Source organism: Nipponia nippon, unplaced genomic scaffold, assembly GCF_047370975.1.
Source record: "Nipponia nippon isolate SJK-2023a ecotype South Korea unplaced genomic scaffold, ASM4737097v1 scaffold_2, whole genome shotgun sequence".
NCBI classification, from domain to species: Eukaryota; Metazoa; Chordata; class Aves; order Pelecaniformes; family Threskiornithidae; genus Nipponia; species Nipponia nippon.
The window spans coordinates 250387-266682 of record NW_028262336.1 but is presented as its reverse complement, the minus strand read 5'-3'; the positions used below and the strand labels follow the sequence as shown (position 1 = coordinate 266682).

The following is a 16296-nucleotide window of genomic DNA, read 5'->3' as shown; positions in this document are numbered from 1 at the left end:
TCCCTCCACAAACACATGACAGAACGTTGCAGTGAGTCCAGTTCCCATATACACATTTGAAAACTTCAGCTCCTTCCACTGTTGCTGGTGCTAAACTTATTAGGTTGTTAGCCACAGCTTTTTAGCTTAGCTACAAGTATCTTCTCTTTTTTTATCTGCATTGTCGCTAGATGGTTCCAAGTTGGGAAATGCAGATGGACTCATGTTAGATGAAGTGTATATTATGAACTACTGGTTTTGCTACAGTTTGTTCTTCCCTTATAATCGAAGCATTTTTCTCCACCTTATCCATCCTGATTGAGGGGTGCATCTCCCAGACAGAAGATTTTCCTGTTCTCTTTTGCATAACAGCTATACAACAATCAGCACTGCATCACTTTCTGCTCACCTTGTCAAAGTAGCGTAGCTGGTAATCCAGGATGATCCCATTAGGCTGGTCTGGCTGAGGCCATGACAGTGTGATGCTACTGGTAGTACGACTCACCTGATGCATCATAGGGACAGCAGAGGGGACTGGAATAAAAGAGAGGAAGGAGAGATTGCAAAGGGATAAGCTTAACAATTAACTATCATTGAATATTCATTATGATGAGTTAATAAGTTAGGTCCGCTCTTCCTTTAATTTCCCTTAATTTGCATTATGAAGTACTTCATAAAATAACGAGAAAAGATCAAGGTACAATTCTACTCTACTGGAAGATACAGTCACTGACGACTTGGACAGAAAGGAAATGAAGAAATCCACATCCAACTGATCGTGCACAGGAATTATGAAATGATCTATATTGTAGCTGGAACATTATTCTGATCTTCAAATTTGCAATTTTTGCATGCAAGATGACACGGTGTTCAGTGCCACTGCCTTGTTCTAGGATCCCACTTGGACAAACAATGTGACAGTGGTCAGAGTAAAAGCAGAGCACACCACCTCTCTTCTGCTTCTCTCCCAGATTATAATTCTTTGCCTGGGAAAAAAAAAGCAAGCTGGGCTATCCGAGTAATTGAGGCCTTTCACTACCAGATCACTGTTACAAACAAGAAGACAGAGGCAGTTGAGAATACTGATGCGTTAAGGAACAGACTTTGAAGCATTCCTCAGTTCAGTGGTCCCAGTTCAGTTGCAGACCATAGAGAATGAAAGCATCTCATTTTCATAGCCTGATACAGAATTATTGAATCATTTAGGTTGGAAAACATCTTTAAGATCATGAAGTCCAACTGTTAACCTAGCACTGCCAAGTCCATCACTAAACCATGTCCCTAAGCACCAGATCTACCCATCTTTTAATTACCTCCAGGGATGGGGACTCAGCCACTTCCCTGGGCAGCCTGTTCCAATGCTTGACAACCCTTTTGGTGAAAAATTTTTTCCTAATACCCAATCTAAACCTCCCCTGGTGCAACTTGAGGCCATTTCCTCTCATCCTATTGCTTGTTACTTGGGAGAGGAGACCGACACGGACCTTGCTACGACCTCCTTTTAGGCAGTTGTAGAGAGCAAGAAGGTGTCCCCTGAGCTTCCTCTTCTCCAGGCTAAACAACCCCAGCCCCCTCAGCTGCTCCTCATAACACTTGTGCTCCAGACCCTTCATCAGCTTCGTTGCCCTTCTCTGGACATGCTACAGCACCAAAATTTCCTTCTTGTAGTGAGGGGCCCAAAACTGAACACAGTACTCGAGGTGCGGCCTTGCCGAGTGCGAAGTGCCGAGTACAAAGGGATGATCACTTCCCTAGTCCTGCTGGCCACACTACTTCTGATACAAGCCAGGATACCATTGGCCTTCTTGGCCACCTGGGCACGCTGCCGGCTCATATTCAGCTGACTGTTGACCAACACCCCGAGGTCCTTTCCAGCCCCTTTTCTCCAAGCCTGTAGTGTTGCATGGTGGTGTTGTGACCCAAGTGCAGGACCTGGCACTTAACCTTGTTGAACCTCATACCTCATCGATCCAGCCTGTCCAGATCCTTTTGTAGAGCAGCCTTGTGTTCAGACTAGGTCCTGGATCTCAGGCCAATCCCTGTCAGGACTGTTGCCCAGATGTCAAAACTACCACTGTATTTGAGACTCTCAGTCCCTCTGCAGGCCGTTGAACGACAGAAGTGCAGGCTGAATGGGCTTCTAACCAGTACTACTGCCTGGAACCACCACCTCAAGGTCACTGTTAAGTGTGTATGTGTGGAAGCTTCACATATAGTTTTTCTGTCTGTTCTTACATAGCTTGCTAAGTTTCTGTCTTTTGGTGAACAGGCAGCCTGGCATGCTACCCAGATGGAGCTGTTAGCTCTCTTGATTGCATTATGGTATTAAGTGCTTATAATCTGTGTCAGATATTAATTACTGTGGGAAAACGTCAACTTCCCTTTACGTACAAAGCAAGGATCTGGACATCAAACATAAAAGAGGGCTTTGGATGCATGAATCTAAACCAGAAAGCAAGCAAGAACTTGTGTCTACCAATTTTAGAAATCTTTTGATTGGCTATTCTGAAAGTCTGAAGTTCAGTTCAAGCCTTCAAGACTTGTGTAACTGCCATTACTTCTCACTAACCTGAAACTCATTAAATCAGCAGGAAGGAAACAAAATATCATCTTGAAGATAATATGATTAATGATTTCAAATAGTAGTCACTGAACTAAAATTAGATTACAATGAGAAACAATCCAAACTACTATTTGGGGTAGTTTCGCTTTTCATTTCTTTTGTCCTCCTAGAGGCACCTTTCACATGTTCTGATGACAACAGAAGTACAGAACATCTTTAGCTGCAGCTCCTTTCCTGAAGTAGTTAATTCTTCTAAAAAATGTCCTCAGAGCAGGGAGGGAGATGAATGGTTCTTAAAGCCACTTGCACGTGAAGCTTTCTGGAGAATGAAAATCCACTTCTACAAAAAACATCCATGAATTTATACTGTGTACACACACACACACTCTCCAAGTTCATGCAAAAGCTAAAAGAATGTGACTTTCTTCTTAGGAAGAGATTTCCAAGCAGAAATTTCAGGATAATTGGAAGAGGATCTTTCAGCCTGCCAGCTGTCTGTCCACAAAGCTCTTCTCAAGTTTTGCTTTCTCTCTGCAAGCAAAATGTCATGTTGCCAAGAAACCTCCAGGTAGGCAGCTAAGGAACCCTCATTTTCCTAATGGAAGTAACATTTTCAGCAACGTTTAAATTTTCCAGAAAAAGCATGCCAATGAAAAGTTGCCACCTAACTCCATTGGTTTTACACAATAGACATATTCTTGATGTGAGGGATGAAGCAGAGACATTTGGCAAATGATCAAAAACTGCAGAATAGCATTTTCTTCCCTCATAATTGTGAAAAAGATAAAAGGATTGTTTTTAATAACAAGATACAATTATTCTGAAAGACACAATTCAAATGGGCTCCAAACAGCTCAGGCAAGTGGGAACCAGTTAAAAATGTAAATGAAACAAAAATGTAAGAGTATAAACAATAAAATGCTTTCTCTCATCCTTAGTCATTTCTTAAAATTGCTTGTCTTTCAAACAAGATTGCACAACTACTTCACCTGCTAATGACAATGTTGCGACAAGGATGGAAGACAGCAGCAATGAACCAAGACCATATTTAGCATTTAAGACACAAACGAAGAACACTGTATTCAAACAGTAATGTGAGGAGAATGGGATAACTGGTCAGTCAACACTTGATCAAGACAGATTCCACTACATTTTCATGTTGTGAAATGGTTAACTTCCTTCTGATGGGAGATAAAGCACACACAGGGAGAGGTGCAAACCTAAATACACAGCTACGCTGCCAGGGAAGAGCCCACTTCCTTCTAGTTTTGAATGAAGATTGTGCAGAATGATCAGAGTTAAATCTCCCCTCCATTCCTGCCCTCCCACCTCTTTTCATTCCTCTCCTTCCCACCCCCAACAGTTATTCTTCCCACCCTTCTCATTTCTTCCCAATCCACAAGTTTTCCCTTACCTGGAAGGAATACTCAAAGTCAACTAGCAACATTTGACCTGCATTTTAGTTAAAACTTATTCATCCTGATGTTAATATGTACTATCAATTTTCAGCTACCCATCAACAGGTTATCTTTTGCCAATGGTACCAAGACCTGAGCTGGCACTGTGCATAGTACATTTAGGCACAGCAAAATCTGCACCAGAACAAAGATGATAAATGGTACTCTACTCAGATGGGCAGTATGCAGAAGCAGGTTACTACTAGTAGAATTAGAAATATTGGGAAACATAAGAAAAAAATCACTGGAATGGCTTTACCCAAAGTTACACTGTGTGTATCTCCTGACCATGCGCCACAGCATTCTAGAATGTCCCTATTATCCAGGCATGTCCATCACTCAGGGTAATTGGGTGGTTGTGGTGGGGATGCCCAGGATAATGCAGTCTGCTGTATTAAAAATAGTCATTTCAGTGATATGTACCTAATAAGCAGATACTACTTAAGGTTAAAGCCTAAACCAGTAAAAATGCCCAGTAATAAAAATAGCTATGAATCAACGCAAGACAGGTTGTTTTTAATCTACCTCTCCGAGACAGAGCTCAGATTTTGATACATGTGTTTGCCTCTCTTTTAAGGACAAAACTTATGAAACATTGGGAAGGGAGCTCTCCCACCACTTCAAGTAAAAGACATATCTAGATTTGTCCTTCGAAAAATTTCATGCTAAGGTGATGTGAATATTAATACTAAGGTGATGTGAAATGCGAACTTATTTGTGGGTGGAGTAAGTACATATTTCCTGTCCGAAGTGTACAATAAAGTTACTCTCCCAATGTTAATAAATTAGGAAATATAAAGTTCAAGGTTTTAGGTCTTAAGACAACACCTGAACTACCTGCTGCCACAGAAGTGCTAGATGAATATTTTACGTTGTATGCATGCTGACTATTAAAAATGTTTATAACAGAACACTGCTTTCAAAGCTTGTTTCATATATACAAGTGTCTAGTTCTATGTTGATTTGTCACTTTTATTCATTTTTCTGTTTTCCTATGGGGTTTATAAATGGAGACATGCTAGGTATTTGTCCAATGACAGCTGAAATCCCAGGGCACGATTCAATCCCATCTGGGCAGTTGGAGTAGATGATCGTTATAGGTCCCTTCCAACTGAACTATTCTATTCTATTCTATTCTATTCTATTCTATTCTATTCTATTCTATTCTATTCTATTCTATTCTATTCCATTCCATTCCATTCCATTCCATTCCATTCACTGAGTGCAAAGAACATGTTGTGAGATCAGACCTCTAAGGAAGACTGAAAAAGGACTGCTTTTTGTATCCAATTTATAAAATAGCAAATGTATGGAAAATGCTTGCACATATAAAAGCTAATTGAAGCTGTAAAGCAGTCCAAACACCAGTTAAATACAGCTCCCAGATTCTATTTTTTGTGGGCTTTCAGTTGCAACTCTTCTACATAGTGGTGTTTTGAGTACCTTAAAAATGCTACATTCTTTGAGTGACTAATGTTTGACAAGTTACTGCTCTTCTCTAATAAAGCTGATGCCCTTGACTGTAGTATCTGCTCAGACCAGCACCATGTGCCTGCAAGCCTAAAAATATACCTTAGTCAACAGTCAAGGTAAAGGAAGGAATGTGAAGGAAGTGCAGACTTGTGTAACAGCACATGGTGATCCCCACTTACGCAGAGCACAGCCAAGTGCCATTCTCAGTAGACCATGAACATCTCTGGCATGTGACACTCAGTCCGTATTCCGCGCAGATACCCACGAAAGGCAGCTGAATCCCACCCCCAGCCAATACAATCGGTGGAACCTAATGAGCAATTCGGCTCACTCTAAAGCAAACACCCAAGGAGCAATTCAGTTGCCCATACATTTGGGAGGCGCCTGGTATCCATTCTCTCTCTCATCCAAACGGCATTCCAGAAGGTGCTGGGTCTTCTACGGTTCCTATGCTGTATCTGCTAGCCCTGAGTAGATGTCTTGGCTACACCAGCGTGTCTCAGGTGGCCTTAGATGCTTACATGGGCAAAACTGAATGGAGCTGAGCGCTGAAAGCTCTAAGTAGCATCAACTTCGGAGGCCCTGATCCTCAAGGGGGACTTCAACCACCCTCCTATCTGCTCTAATGGTAATGGGAAGGCTGAAGGCAGCCTTGGCTGCAGCGACCATGAGATGGTGGAGTTTAAGATCCTGAGAGGAGGGAGCAGAGCAAAAAGCAAGCTCACAACACTGGACTTCAGGAGAGCAGAAGTGGCCCCTTTGGGGATCTGCATGCAGGAGTCCCATGGGATAAGGCCCTGCAGGGAAGAGTGGCCCCCCCAAAAAAAAGAGTTAATGTGCAAGGATTACCTCCTCCTCCAGGTGCAAAAGCGCTCCACACCAGCAAGCAGGAATTCAGGCAAAAATGCCAAGAGGCTTGCGTGTTTCAACAAGAGGCTCCTAGCTAAACTCAAACTGAAGAAGGAAGTATGCAGAAGGTAGAAGCAGGACGGGTAACCTGGGAGGAACATAGAGGCACTGTCTGAGCATGCAGAGACATGGTTAGGAAAGCCAAAGCCTACCTGGCATCACATCTGGCAAGGGATGTCAAAAGTAAGAAGGCCTTCTCGAAGTACATAAGCGGCTAAAGGAGGACTAGAGAAAATGTGGGCCCACTGCTGGTTGGTGCAGGGGAACTGGTGACATAGGACATCTTCTTCACGTCAGTCTTTACTAGCAAGACCAGCCTTCAGGTCCCAGAGACCGGGCAGAAGTCTGGAGCAAGATCTTCCTCTTGGTGGAAGATCAGGTGAAAGGAAAGAGGGTAGATTTAGATTAGATGTAAGGAAGAAATTCTTCACCATGAGCGGGGTGAGGCACTGGAACAGGTTGCCCAGAGAAGCTATGGATCCTCCATCCCTGGAAGTGTTGAAGGCCAGGCTGGATGGGGCTTTGAGCAACCCGGTCTAGTGGAAGGTGTCCCTGCCCACAGCAGCGGGGTTGGAAGCAGACGATCTTTCAGATCCCTTCCAGCCCAAACTATTCTATGATTCTAGGAATACTTAGGCACACTGGATGCACATGATTGCATGGGCCCCGATAAGATGCACCAATGAGGGAGCTGGCTGATGTCATTTTGAAGCTGCTCTTGATAATCCTTCAGTGATCATGGTGACGGTGAGAGGTGCTTGAGGTCTAGAGGAAAGCAAATGTCACTCTTATCTTCAAGAAGGGCAAGAAGGAGGACCCAGGGCAATGCAGGCAGCTTAGCCTCACCTTGGTCCCTGGCAGGATGATGGAACAACTAATGCTGGAAACCTTTTCCAGGCACATGAAGGACAAGAAGGTAATTGTGATTAGCCAGCATGGATTCTCAAAGCGGAACTCAGGCTTGATCAACCTTCTATGATGAAATTACTGGCTTGGTAGATGAGGGGAGAGCTCTGGATAATGACTACCTAGACTTCAGTAAGGCTTTCAACACTGTCTCCCATAATATCCTCATGGAGAACATAGTCTGGGCTTTAAACGCTGTCTCCCATAATATCCTCATAGACAACCTGATGAAGTATTGTCCGGCTGAGCAGACAGTGAGGTTAATCGAAAACTGCCTGAACAACTGAGCCCAGAGAGTGGTGATCAGTGGAATGAAGTCTAGATGGAGGCCAGCACCTAGCGGTGTACGCCAGGGGTCAATACTGGGTCCAATACTGTTCAACATCTTCATCAATGACATGGATGATGGGGCAGAGTGTACCCTCAGCAAGTTTGCTGATGATACAGAACTGGGAGGAGTGGCTGATACACCAGCGCATTGCGCTGCCATCCAGAGGGATCTCAACAGGCTGGAAAATTGGGCTGACAGGAACCTCATCAAGTTCAACGAGGGGAAGTGCAAGATCCTGCACCTGGGGAGGAATAATTCCATGAACCAATATATGCTGGGGGCTGACCATCTGGAAAGCAGCTTTGCAGAAAGCGTCCTGGGAGTCCTGGTGGACACCAAGTTGAACAGGAGCCAGCTATGTGCTCTTGCTGCAAAGAAGGCCAATGGTAGCCTGGGCTGCACGAGGAGGAGTGTTGCCAGTAGGTCGAGGGACGTGACCTTTCCCCTCTACTCAGCTCTGGAGAGGCCAAGCTTGGAGTCCTTTGTCCAGTTCCGGGCTCCCCAGAATGAGAGAGACATGGACATACTGGAGAGACTCCAGCAAAGGGCCACAAAGATGATGAAGGGACTGGAGCATCTCTCATAGGAGGAGAGGCTGAGAGAGCTGGGACTGTTCAGCCTGGAGAAGGGAAGGCTTGCAGGGATCTTATCCATGTGCACAAATACTTGAAGGGAGGATGCAAAGAGGACAGAGACAGGCTCTTCTCAGTGGTGCCCAGGGACAGCCCCTGAGGCAACGGGCACAAACTGAAACACAGGAGGTTCCCTCTGAACACAAGGGAACGCTTTTTACCATGAAGGTGCCTGAGCACTGGAGCAGCTTACCCAGAGGGGTTGTGGAGTATCCCTTCTTGCAGAAATTCAAAAGCGGTCTGGACGTAGTCCTGGGCAACCTGCTGGAGGTGACCCTGCTTGAGCGGGGGGGGTTGGAGAAGATGTCCTTCAGAGGTCTCTTCCAAGCTTAGCCAGTTTCTGGTTCTTACCAGACGGCTGAATCGCTCAGCAGTACTGAGTAGCCATCCATGGACTACCACATGAGTTCAGACAACTGGTTCACAGTTCATCACTTAACTGGGATTCAAGCTAAACCCTGCCAGCATCTGTGTGTTCTTTCTAGTTATGAGTTTTCTTCCCCGTCCATCTCACCCCAAAAGCTTCTGAATGCATCCCGTTTCTCTCTCACTATATTTCACATGGTTTGATCAACCTCAGCTGTTCCTCTAATGTTCTCTAATATGGCTCTATATTCTCTAATACTAGACCCAAATCTACCACTCTCACATTCTTGTTTCTCCTTCGTTACCTCTTCAGGTATTCTATTATCCTCTTATTCTACGCAAATGGCATGAAGACCCTAGCTTTGTTCCACACATCTTTCCACATATCATCTTCAAGGAAGATCAGTCTGAATACAGCATGGAAATTCCCTTCTTTATGTGTTTAATATCTTATCTTTATTTTGAAAATGTCCTATGTCTTTTCTACAGACTTGAGATTAGTTCTGACCCTTTCTCTAAATACTTGAAAATCCTTTGAAAGTATCTTGGGTTGTCTTGTGTTGTAAGCTTGCACTTTACTTCCTGTGGATGAAGAATGCTTTAGAAAGGCAAATTAGTTATTTTCATTGCCCTTACCTCTATTATTACTACTTTTTGTGTATGAGTTCCGCTCATGCCTAATAAACAGGAAAAAATCCCTTATGCCACAAGCTGCCATGTTTTATTATGCACCTCCTACTTCTACTTGCGCAAAAAGTTTCTCTCTTCATTTAAACAGCTGCTGAAACCTGAAATGTGAAAACATTCTCTGTTCATGCTGCAGAGGTAGGACATAGTAAAGAGATGAACTGGAATAGTTTCTTTTTGCGGAGTGACCACAGAAATTTTTTTTAAGTCCCAGTCATAACTGGGCAAATCTGCTGAAGACGGCAAAGTTGACAAATGTCACTAAGGGCAAAATTAAACCTTAAGAGTATTTTTGTTGTTCCTATGTAAGAAGAAAACAATACAATTAAATTCTTAGGGACCTTTGGTGAGTGCTCAGAGTTGGCAATTATATCGTAAATAAACAAACAGCTTGTTACTTGGAAAATTAATGTAGTTCATTCAGAGGACAATGAACACAGAGCTCACACTCCAGTTGCTTCACCTGCTGGTTTTAGCCTGGCAAAACACAGTTGTATGTAGCTTTTGACAGCTCTCTTTGTATTCCTATCCTGTTTTGATCAAGAAAATGCCTTGCCCGTGTCCCTGCTCTTGCCAGCTAAGTCTACTGGACTCTTTTGCCTCTCTTTGGAAAAGCAAACATCTTCAAGCAACTCATTGATTTCCCTTCATAACCTCATAATCATACTTGGCATTTAATTCTTTTCTTCTTCTCACACCATTTCACCTGAAAATCTTCTGTCAGGTCCTCTTAAATTTTCTGGCACTACCCATAACTGTCCTTGTCCCCATTCAGCCTCTTACACAAGCCTTCGGACTGTCTAGCTTTCATTTCTGCAGTTCTACAGATTTTTGCTATTGCCAGGTCCCACTGCTCTGAATCCAGCTGATGCAGAAGGCTGCTACATATCTTTTCACAGGTACAAGTCGACCTGGTCACATAACCTTTATCATCACATATCTCCATTAGCTCTCATAATGCCTAGATTTAGTTTAAAAAAAATCTACCTGCTTTGAAAAGTCTGCATAGATTTGCTCCAACATTTGAGTCTCTGCTGCCTCTCTCTCTTCCTCTTCTTTGTAGGAATGTAACAACTGCCTGAATGAATAAGTTCAGTAGCGTGTCTCTGGCAACAGACATTACTGCATGCTTCAGTGGAAGGTGCAGGGGAAAAAAAAAATGGACAGGTAGTTACAGCTGTGCACAAAGGAAGTTTTTTCACAACCCTTTAAATGAAAACCTGACTTTTGTCCTGAGACATAAGAAGAGATATTTGTTTACCCTGACAACTTGAAGATGTTACAATAATCCTTCAAATTCTAGTCAGATTATTATTTTTTTAATAATATGGTTGGATTTTAAATTCTTTGCTTGCTTTGTGTCAGGTTCCCCTCTATGAAGAAACTCTACTACAGTGACCTAAGAGCCTTTCCTCATGCAGTTCATGCTATCTGAAACAGCCTCCCAACATCCTTCTATATATCTTGACACTTCTTTAGGTATTCACCCTCATCACTTCAAACCTGAGCTGAGAGCAATTCCCTTCTCTCTTGTCTCATCTCTGGACAGTTTTTCCTTCTGGTAATTTGCATATCATATTTGCATGTCATACTACTACTATCCAAACAGGCTTCAGGTGCTTTTTTGCTATAGAAGGTTAAGTCTTACCATATTAAAGGAAATTTTTCAGTGCCAGCCTAAGATAGCTCTAACAAAGGGGCAGAGGGTGGGGAGGAGGATTTTTTGGACCAGCAACTGGGAGCAGTGAGAGAACTCTGACTGATGACGAGTAAGCAGAATATTCAGAAACTGCCAGGGCTAGAGAGTCTTGTTTTGGTCACCTTTAATTCAACAGAGAGAAAATTTTTGCTAAGGCCATTTATTCTGAAAGCTTATCTTTCTCCAGTTTGCTTTTGTTATACCCTTCATGCCTTCCTGTCCCTTCCTTGTCTCTTTCAGAACATAAGATCCTGAAATGTCCATCTCTGCTTGTATAATAATAATAGTAATAATAATAATTGTTATAATAACACAACAACAACAATAAGCCATGCTAAAGTGAAAAGCTGCTGAAGGGATCGAAGGGAGGGGGTATGGATGAGACAGGTCACGTGATGGAGGAAGCAGGGCCTTGTTAGTATGAGCTGTCACTATGAATCGAGGGCAGCTCATCTCAAGCTCACTCCTAACAATCTTGAGGAAGAGCAAGGGGAAAAAAACAAACACAAAAAGAAGCCATTCAATACACACTGCTGTTTAAGAAAGCTGGCCTCCCCTGAAACTGCTTCAGTGCACAAGAGAGGCACCTTAGAGAGAGACACCCAACACACCCAACACATCCAGAGACACCAAGAGACACCTGGAGGAAAAGGAGTGGTCAGAAAAGTCAAACAGAAGCAGAAGAAGAGGGTAGATTTGGTGATTCCAGGCTGGAGAAGGAAGCAGCTACTCAGTTAAATTACCTCAGATATAGATGAAGAAGGCTAGGATGAGAAGCATGAAGAAAGAGAATTCTTTAGGATGTTCATAGAACACCCACCCATCTCCAGCAGAAGCCAAAGGAGCTGCATGGAATTACCGCACGAATTACCCAGGCAGATCTTTTACTGTAAACAAAACTGATCACCCACTTGCAGCCAGCCTCTGAAGGGGACCAGGTATCCTATACATGTCCTGCTACTCAATGCCTGTCAGGTAACGTTTCAAAGGGAAGAAACAGACGTTGTCAAACCCCTGACATCTGCTAACAGTAGGAAATTTCTTGCATATATATTCCCTTTCTTTCATAGCACAGAGGCAGAAATGAAAAGACGTGATTTAACCACAATTATGATGCCACATCTGGTTTCACAGCGTTTCTCTTGAGCTTTACCGAAGCCTGGTTTTGCAGGGGTTTCCACAACTACAACATAGAATCTCATTAGGAATTTGTTTCAGTTTAACATTTACACATCTCTAAATGTTTACAGACTTTTTCTGTCACTCACTTCAAATTGTTCCCCCTCTTTCTCCTCCTCACCACATTACTCCTCATTATATCCTCTTAAACAAGCTGTGTACAACTCCTTTCCATACCAGCTTATACATGCTTGTAAAGAACAACATATGCCCAGTCCCTTATTGCTGACATTTAGCAGAACTGTACGCCTGTATGCATGTGGCTCTCTTCAGCTCCAGTCCTTGATATTTCCAGAAAATCAGAATTTGCTTGAGGCTGTTCTCCATTTTCCTCCATATATATAAGCCTTCTGTACGCTATCCATCAGCCTGACCTACTCTTCAACTCTTTAATCTCTCCCCTTCCTTTGACTGCCCACACAAGCCATCAGTATTTTAGTTCAGTCACCCTTGCAGTTTAGTTCTTAGTTACAAGGATCACAACACCTTTGATACAACTGTATAACCCATTACAATATTTCTACAATGTAAAAGGGAAAAAAAAAAAAAAAATCTTTGTTTCCTAAGGACAGGAGAATAATATTCCAAGACCATTTATCAGAACAGCAAGGTTGAAAAGGCAAGGACAAGGCAGAAGAAAATACATGGCATGCGGAAGAACCCAGAGCAATTTCAGTAAAGTAGGAATGGTGATTCTGCTTCTGGATCCTTTGTCAAAATTCCATTTAACACGTCTCCAGGAATTGTGAAAACTGTAGCTTTCATATCCTTTTGTGACCCACAGGACTGCACAGTGTAACACACGCCATCACAAGGTCATGTATATATAGGTGATGAGTAAATATTCATTGTATACATTCTTTCTTGTCATACAGCACCTATCTGTATCTTTAACTGTATCTTCATCTTTAGACAGTGCCTGTCTGTCTCTCTATTTTCCACTTCCTTACTTTGATATGCAGCAAGGCAAAGAAGGACAGATTTGATGAAACATTCAATACCACTTGTTAAAGTGCACTAGAGCATGAACTGAAATGAGGAGAATGGAAGGTGGTGCACAGGAACAAGAAAGGATGCAAAAACAGAGTATCTCAAAATATAGAAAGACAAAAAGGAAAAGTGAACAGGTGAAAAATGCTAGAAAGACTGACTTAAGAAGATGAAATGGAGAAGAGTAGGAGATAGAGAACGCGAAGAGAAAATGAAGAAATGCTCTCTAGGAGCTGCTGTGGCAAGCTGATGCCCACAAAATCCCCATCAAACTCTGATCATGCCCCTTGTCTTGCACAATGAAGCAACATGCTTTGTCTGCCCCACAGAACTACATCTCCCATTGCCATCTTCTCCAGGGCAGCTTCTGCCTCAACAGCTCTTCTCCATATACAACCACATCAGCTGCCAAACTCATTTTTTTCTGTCAAGAGGGAAGAAAGGAAAGCCCATTCAGAGAAAGCAAGAATGAGAAGCACAGAAGTGAAATCATGGAACTAGCAGGGCAAGATAAAAAAAAGGCACAACACACAAGTAAGAAGACAAAGCTCCAGGATTCAAAAGATAAAAGCAAATCAAATGAGAGACAGAAGTGGAAGTTTTGGGACTCAGATGCAGGGGTCCCCTCACCTGACTGGCTGGTGCTAACATTGATGGTGGCATAGTGGGGTGCTTCTGAACTCAATTCAGTCACCAAGTTGACAGCCTGGATCTCAAAGGTGTACTGCACACGGGCCAAGAGGTTGGAGACTTGCACGCGACTTTCTGTCAGGCCCACTTGGCGTGGTTCAAATTGTACGCTGTCCCCACAGCGCACGCATGGCCCTGAGGACCCTGCTGGACATACTTTGCAGATGACATTGAAGAACACATCCTTGCGGCCACCTAGGTCTTTGGGGAGGCGCCAGGTCAGGAGCACGTTGGAGCCAACAATTTCGTAGCTAAGGTCACGGGGAGCAGAGGGGATACCTAGAAGACAGAATGAAAGATCAAAATCACATGAAAGAATCGGAGAGAGGTGGGGGAGGGCAGAAGACAAAGCAGGGGGAAAAGAACAGAAGAACAAGTTGCTTTTTCTTCTCATTCTTACTCTTCTCTAGTTGTTTCTCTGAACATGGCTAAGAAAAACATATTCTTTGCTACATCAAACATACACTTCCATACATGAAGGAGCAACTGTACTATCACATTTTAGAGAAAAATAATTAACAAGAAGGGTCTTTGTTTCAAGGGCATGACTTTTACTTTTCCCTAAAAGAACAGCCAGTGTTTAGGGAAATTCCAAGACTTTGCAATTTTAAATTTTTGCACTAGCTTAGTAAAGATATGTCTCCACTGAGACCTTTAATTCTCTCCTTTGGCACCTAATATCTCTGAACTCTCTCAGATGTCAGTTAGCCCGTTCCATTTATTGCAGGAACTGAACACCACTTTCCGTATGATTACTCCTGCTGCCAGCCAGATTCCTGAATTGCATCGGGAGTAAACTCTGACAGCTAAAAACTGCCCATTCTGTGCATCCAACACTTCCCCTGCTGGCACAGAGACAGTGATGAGAAGGAGGAAAATGCAGAGGATGAGAAGATGGCATGGGGATGAGAATGGGACAAGACACTCGAGCCAGAAAGTGCAAAGCTCAGGCAGGTAAAAATAAGCAGCAGCGTTGCACTGCTAAACCTGGGCATAGCCACAAAGCAAGACTGGAAGGGCAGGGACAGGGAGGCTGAGCTCAGCAACAGAGCAAGGGAAACATGATTTAGAGCACATTTCCCTCCAAAGGCTGTAATGAAATCCAAGAATCCTCATTCCCACCATTACTCTGTAGTCAACAATATCGACGAAAACTATGGGCAAAGCCTTTTCTCTGTCTAGCACTGATCAATATAAAGGGTGACACCCTCTATTAGTACAGGTGGATGAGGTCTTTGTGGGGGATCTCTCCGGTTGCAATCTAGTTCATTGCTGGAGCATCTGAGTATTGCCAATAGCTATATCTCCCTGGGGACTCACATTTCCAGTGTTGCTAAAAAAATAAATTATGCTGGAACACTGCACACAGAAGACTGTTTAAAAGATGTATCACTGACAAGATGAAGCATTTGTACATCAGGAAATGTCAGAATTAAATTTTCTTTTGTAATTTTAACTGGGCCTCTCAGCATTTGCATTGTGGTATAATATTTAATTCCATGATCACATACTAGTTTTCCCTAAGGATTCTTATCACAGTCAATGCAAAGGATAGACAACTGCTCAGGAAAAATAATCCCTGTGAAGTCAAGATTGCTTGATGCTGCTGAAGATGGATTCTGTGCAGTATAGGAAGCAAGGGATTATGGAAAAAAACCACAATCGCACTTCCTAATTTCTGAGTGTTTAACTTCAGAGCCATAAAGTGTTTGCAAGATGCTTTAGGAAGTTAATTTTTTTCCCTGTCACTTCCACAAAAGTCAAGGGTGATGCCTGATATATTATTTAAACTATATTTTTGAGTGCTAATCACTAACCATATTTAATTTTCTGCATCTAATTATTCTTTCTTGACCTATTAACGTTCATAACGACTGTGAAAAGTCATAACTGATGAGAACCACAGAGAAGCCAATGAAAAAATCAATTATTTTACCATAAATAAAATTTGCACAATTTGAATTCCGTGCAGTAAATATGGTCTTCACACTTTCAGTGATAAAGGGAAGAGAATATTGGTTAACTCCATCAATGAACAACGTTTACCCCGTGTATGAAATGAGTTTAGCATTTCATGAGAAATTAGTATATCATTCTCTCATCAAAAGTTGCACCTTATGCATACTTGCAATGGACTTACTTATTTAATGCTGCATGAGTCATCTAAAATTTGACATTTTTTCATTTCTGAGCATCTAGTATTGCAACACCCCAGTATTCTCAAAACACAGTTTCATCAATCTATCAACACTGTAAAAGCATGTTGGAATACTTCTGCCTTCTCATCTACATTCAGTGAGTGGATACACCCTGTAGCCAACAGGAGGAGCAAAGGGAAGTTTTGCGTTATTTCAGAGGTCATGAGAAGAGGTGAATTGCAACTCCCCTGAATCATTCAGGCACATTCTCTCTCATCAACTGCCCTTCTTGCTTTC

General features: G+C 42.7%; 1 protein-coding gene across 4 annotated transcripts in view; it reads right to left on the bottom strand.

Moving 5' to 3' along the window:
* LOC104018647 (ephrin type-B receptor 5) overlaps positions 1-16296 on the bottom strand; it is a 79432-nt gene that overhangs the window by 12880 nt on the left and 50256 nt on the right. For all 4 annotated transcript variants that reach the window (XM_087756983.1, XM_087756984.1, XM_009471805.2 and 1 more), the window contains 2 exons: positions 13802-14140; positions 389-513 (listed from right to left, as the gene is read on the bottom strand). In XM_087756983.1, coding sequence (XP_087613109.1) covers positions 389-513; positions 13802-14140 — 464 coding nt within the window. The remainder of the gene's footprint in view (positions 1-388; positions 514-13801; positions 14141-16296) is intronic.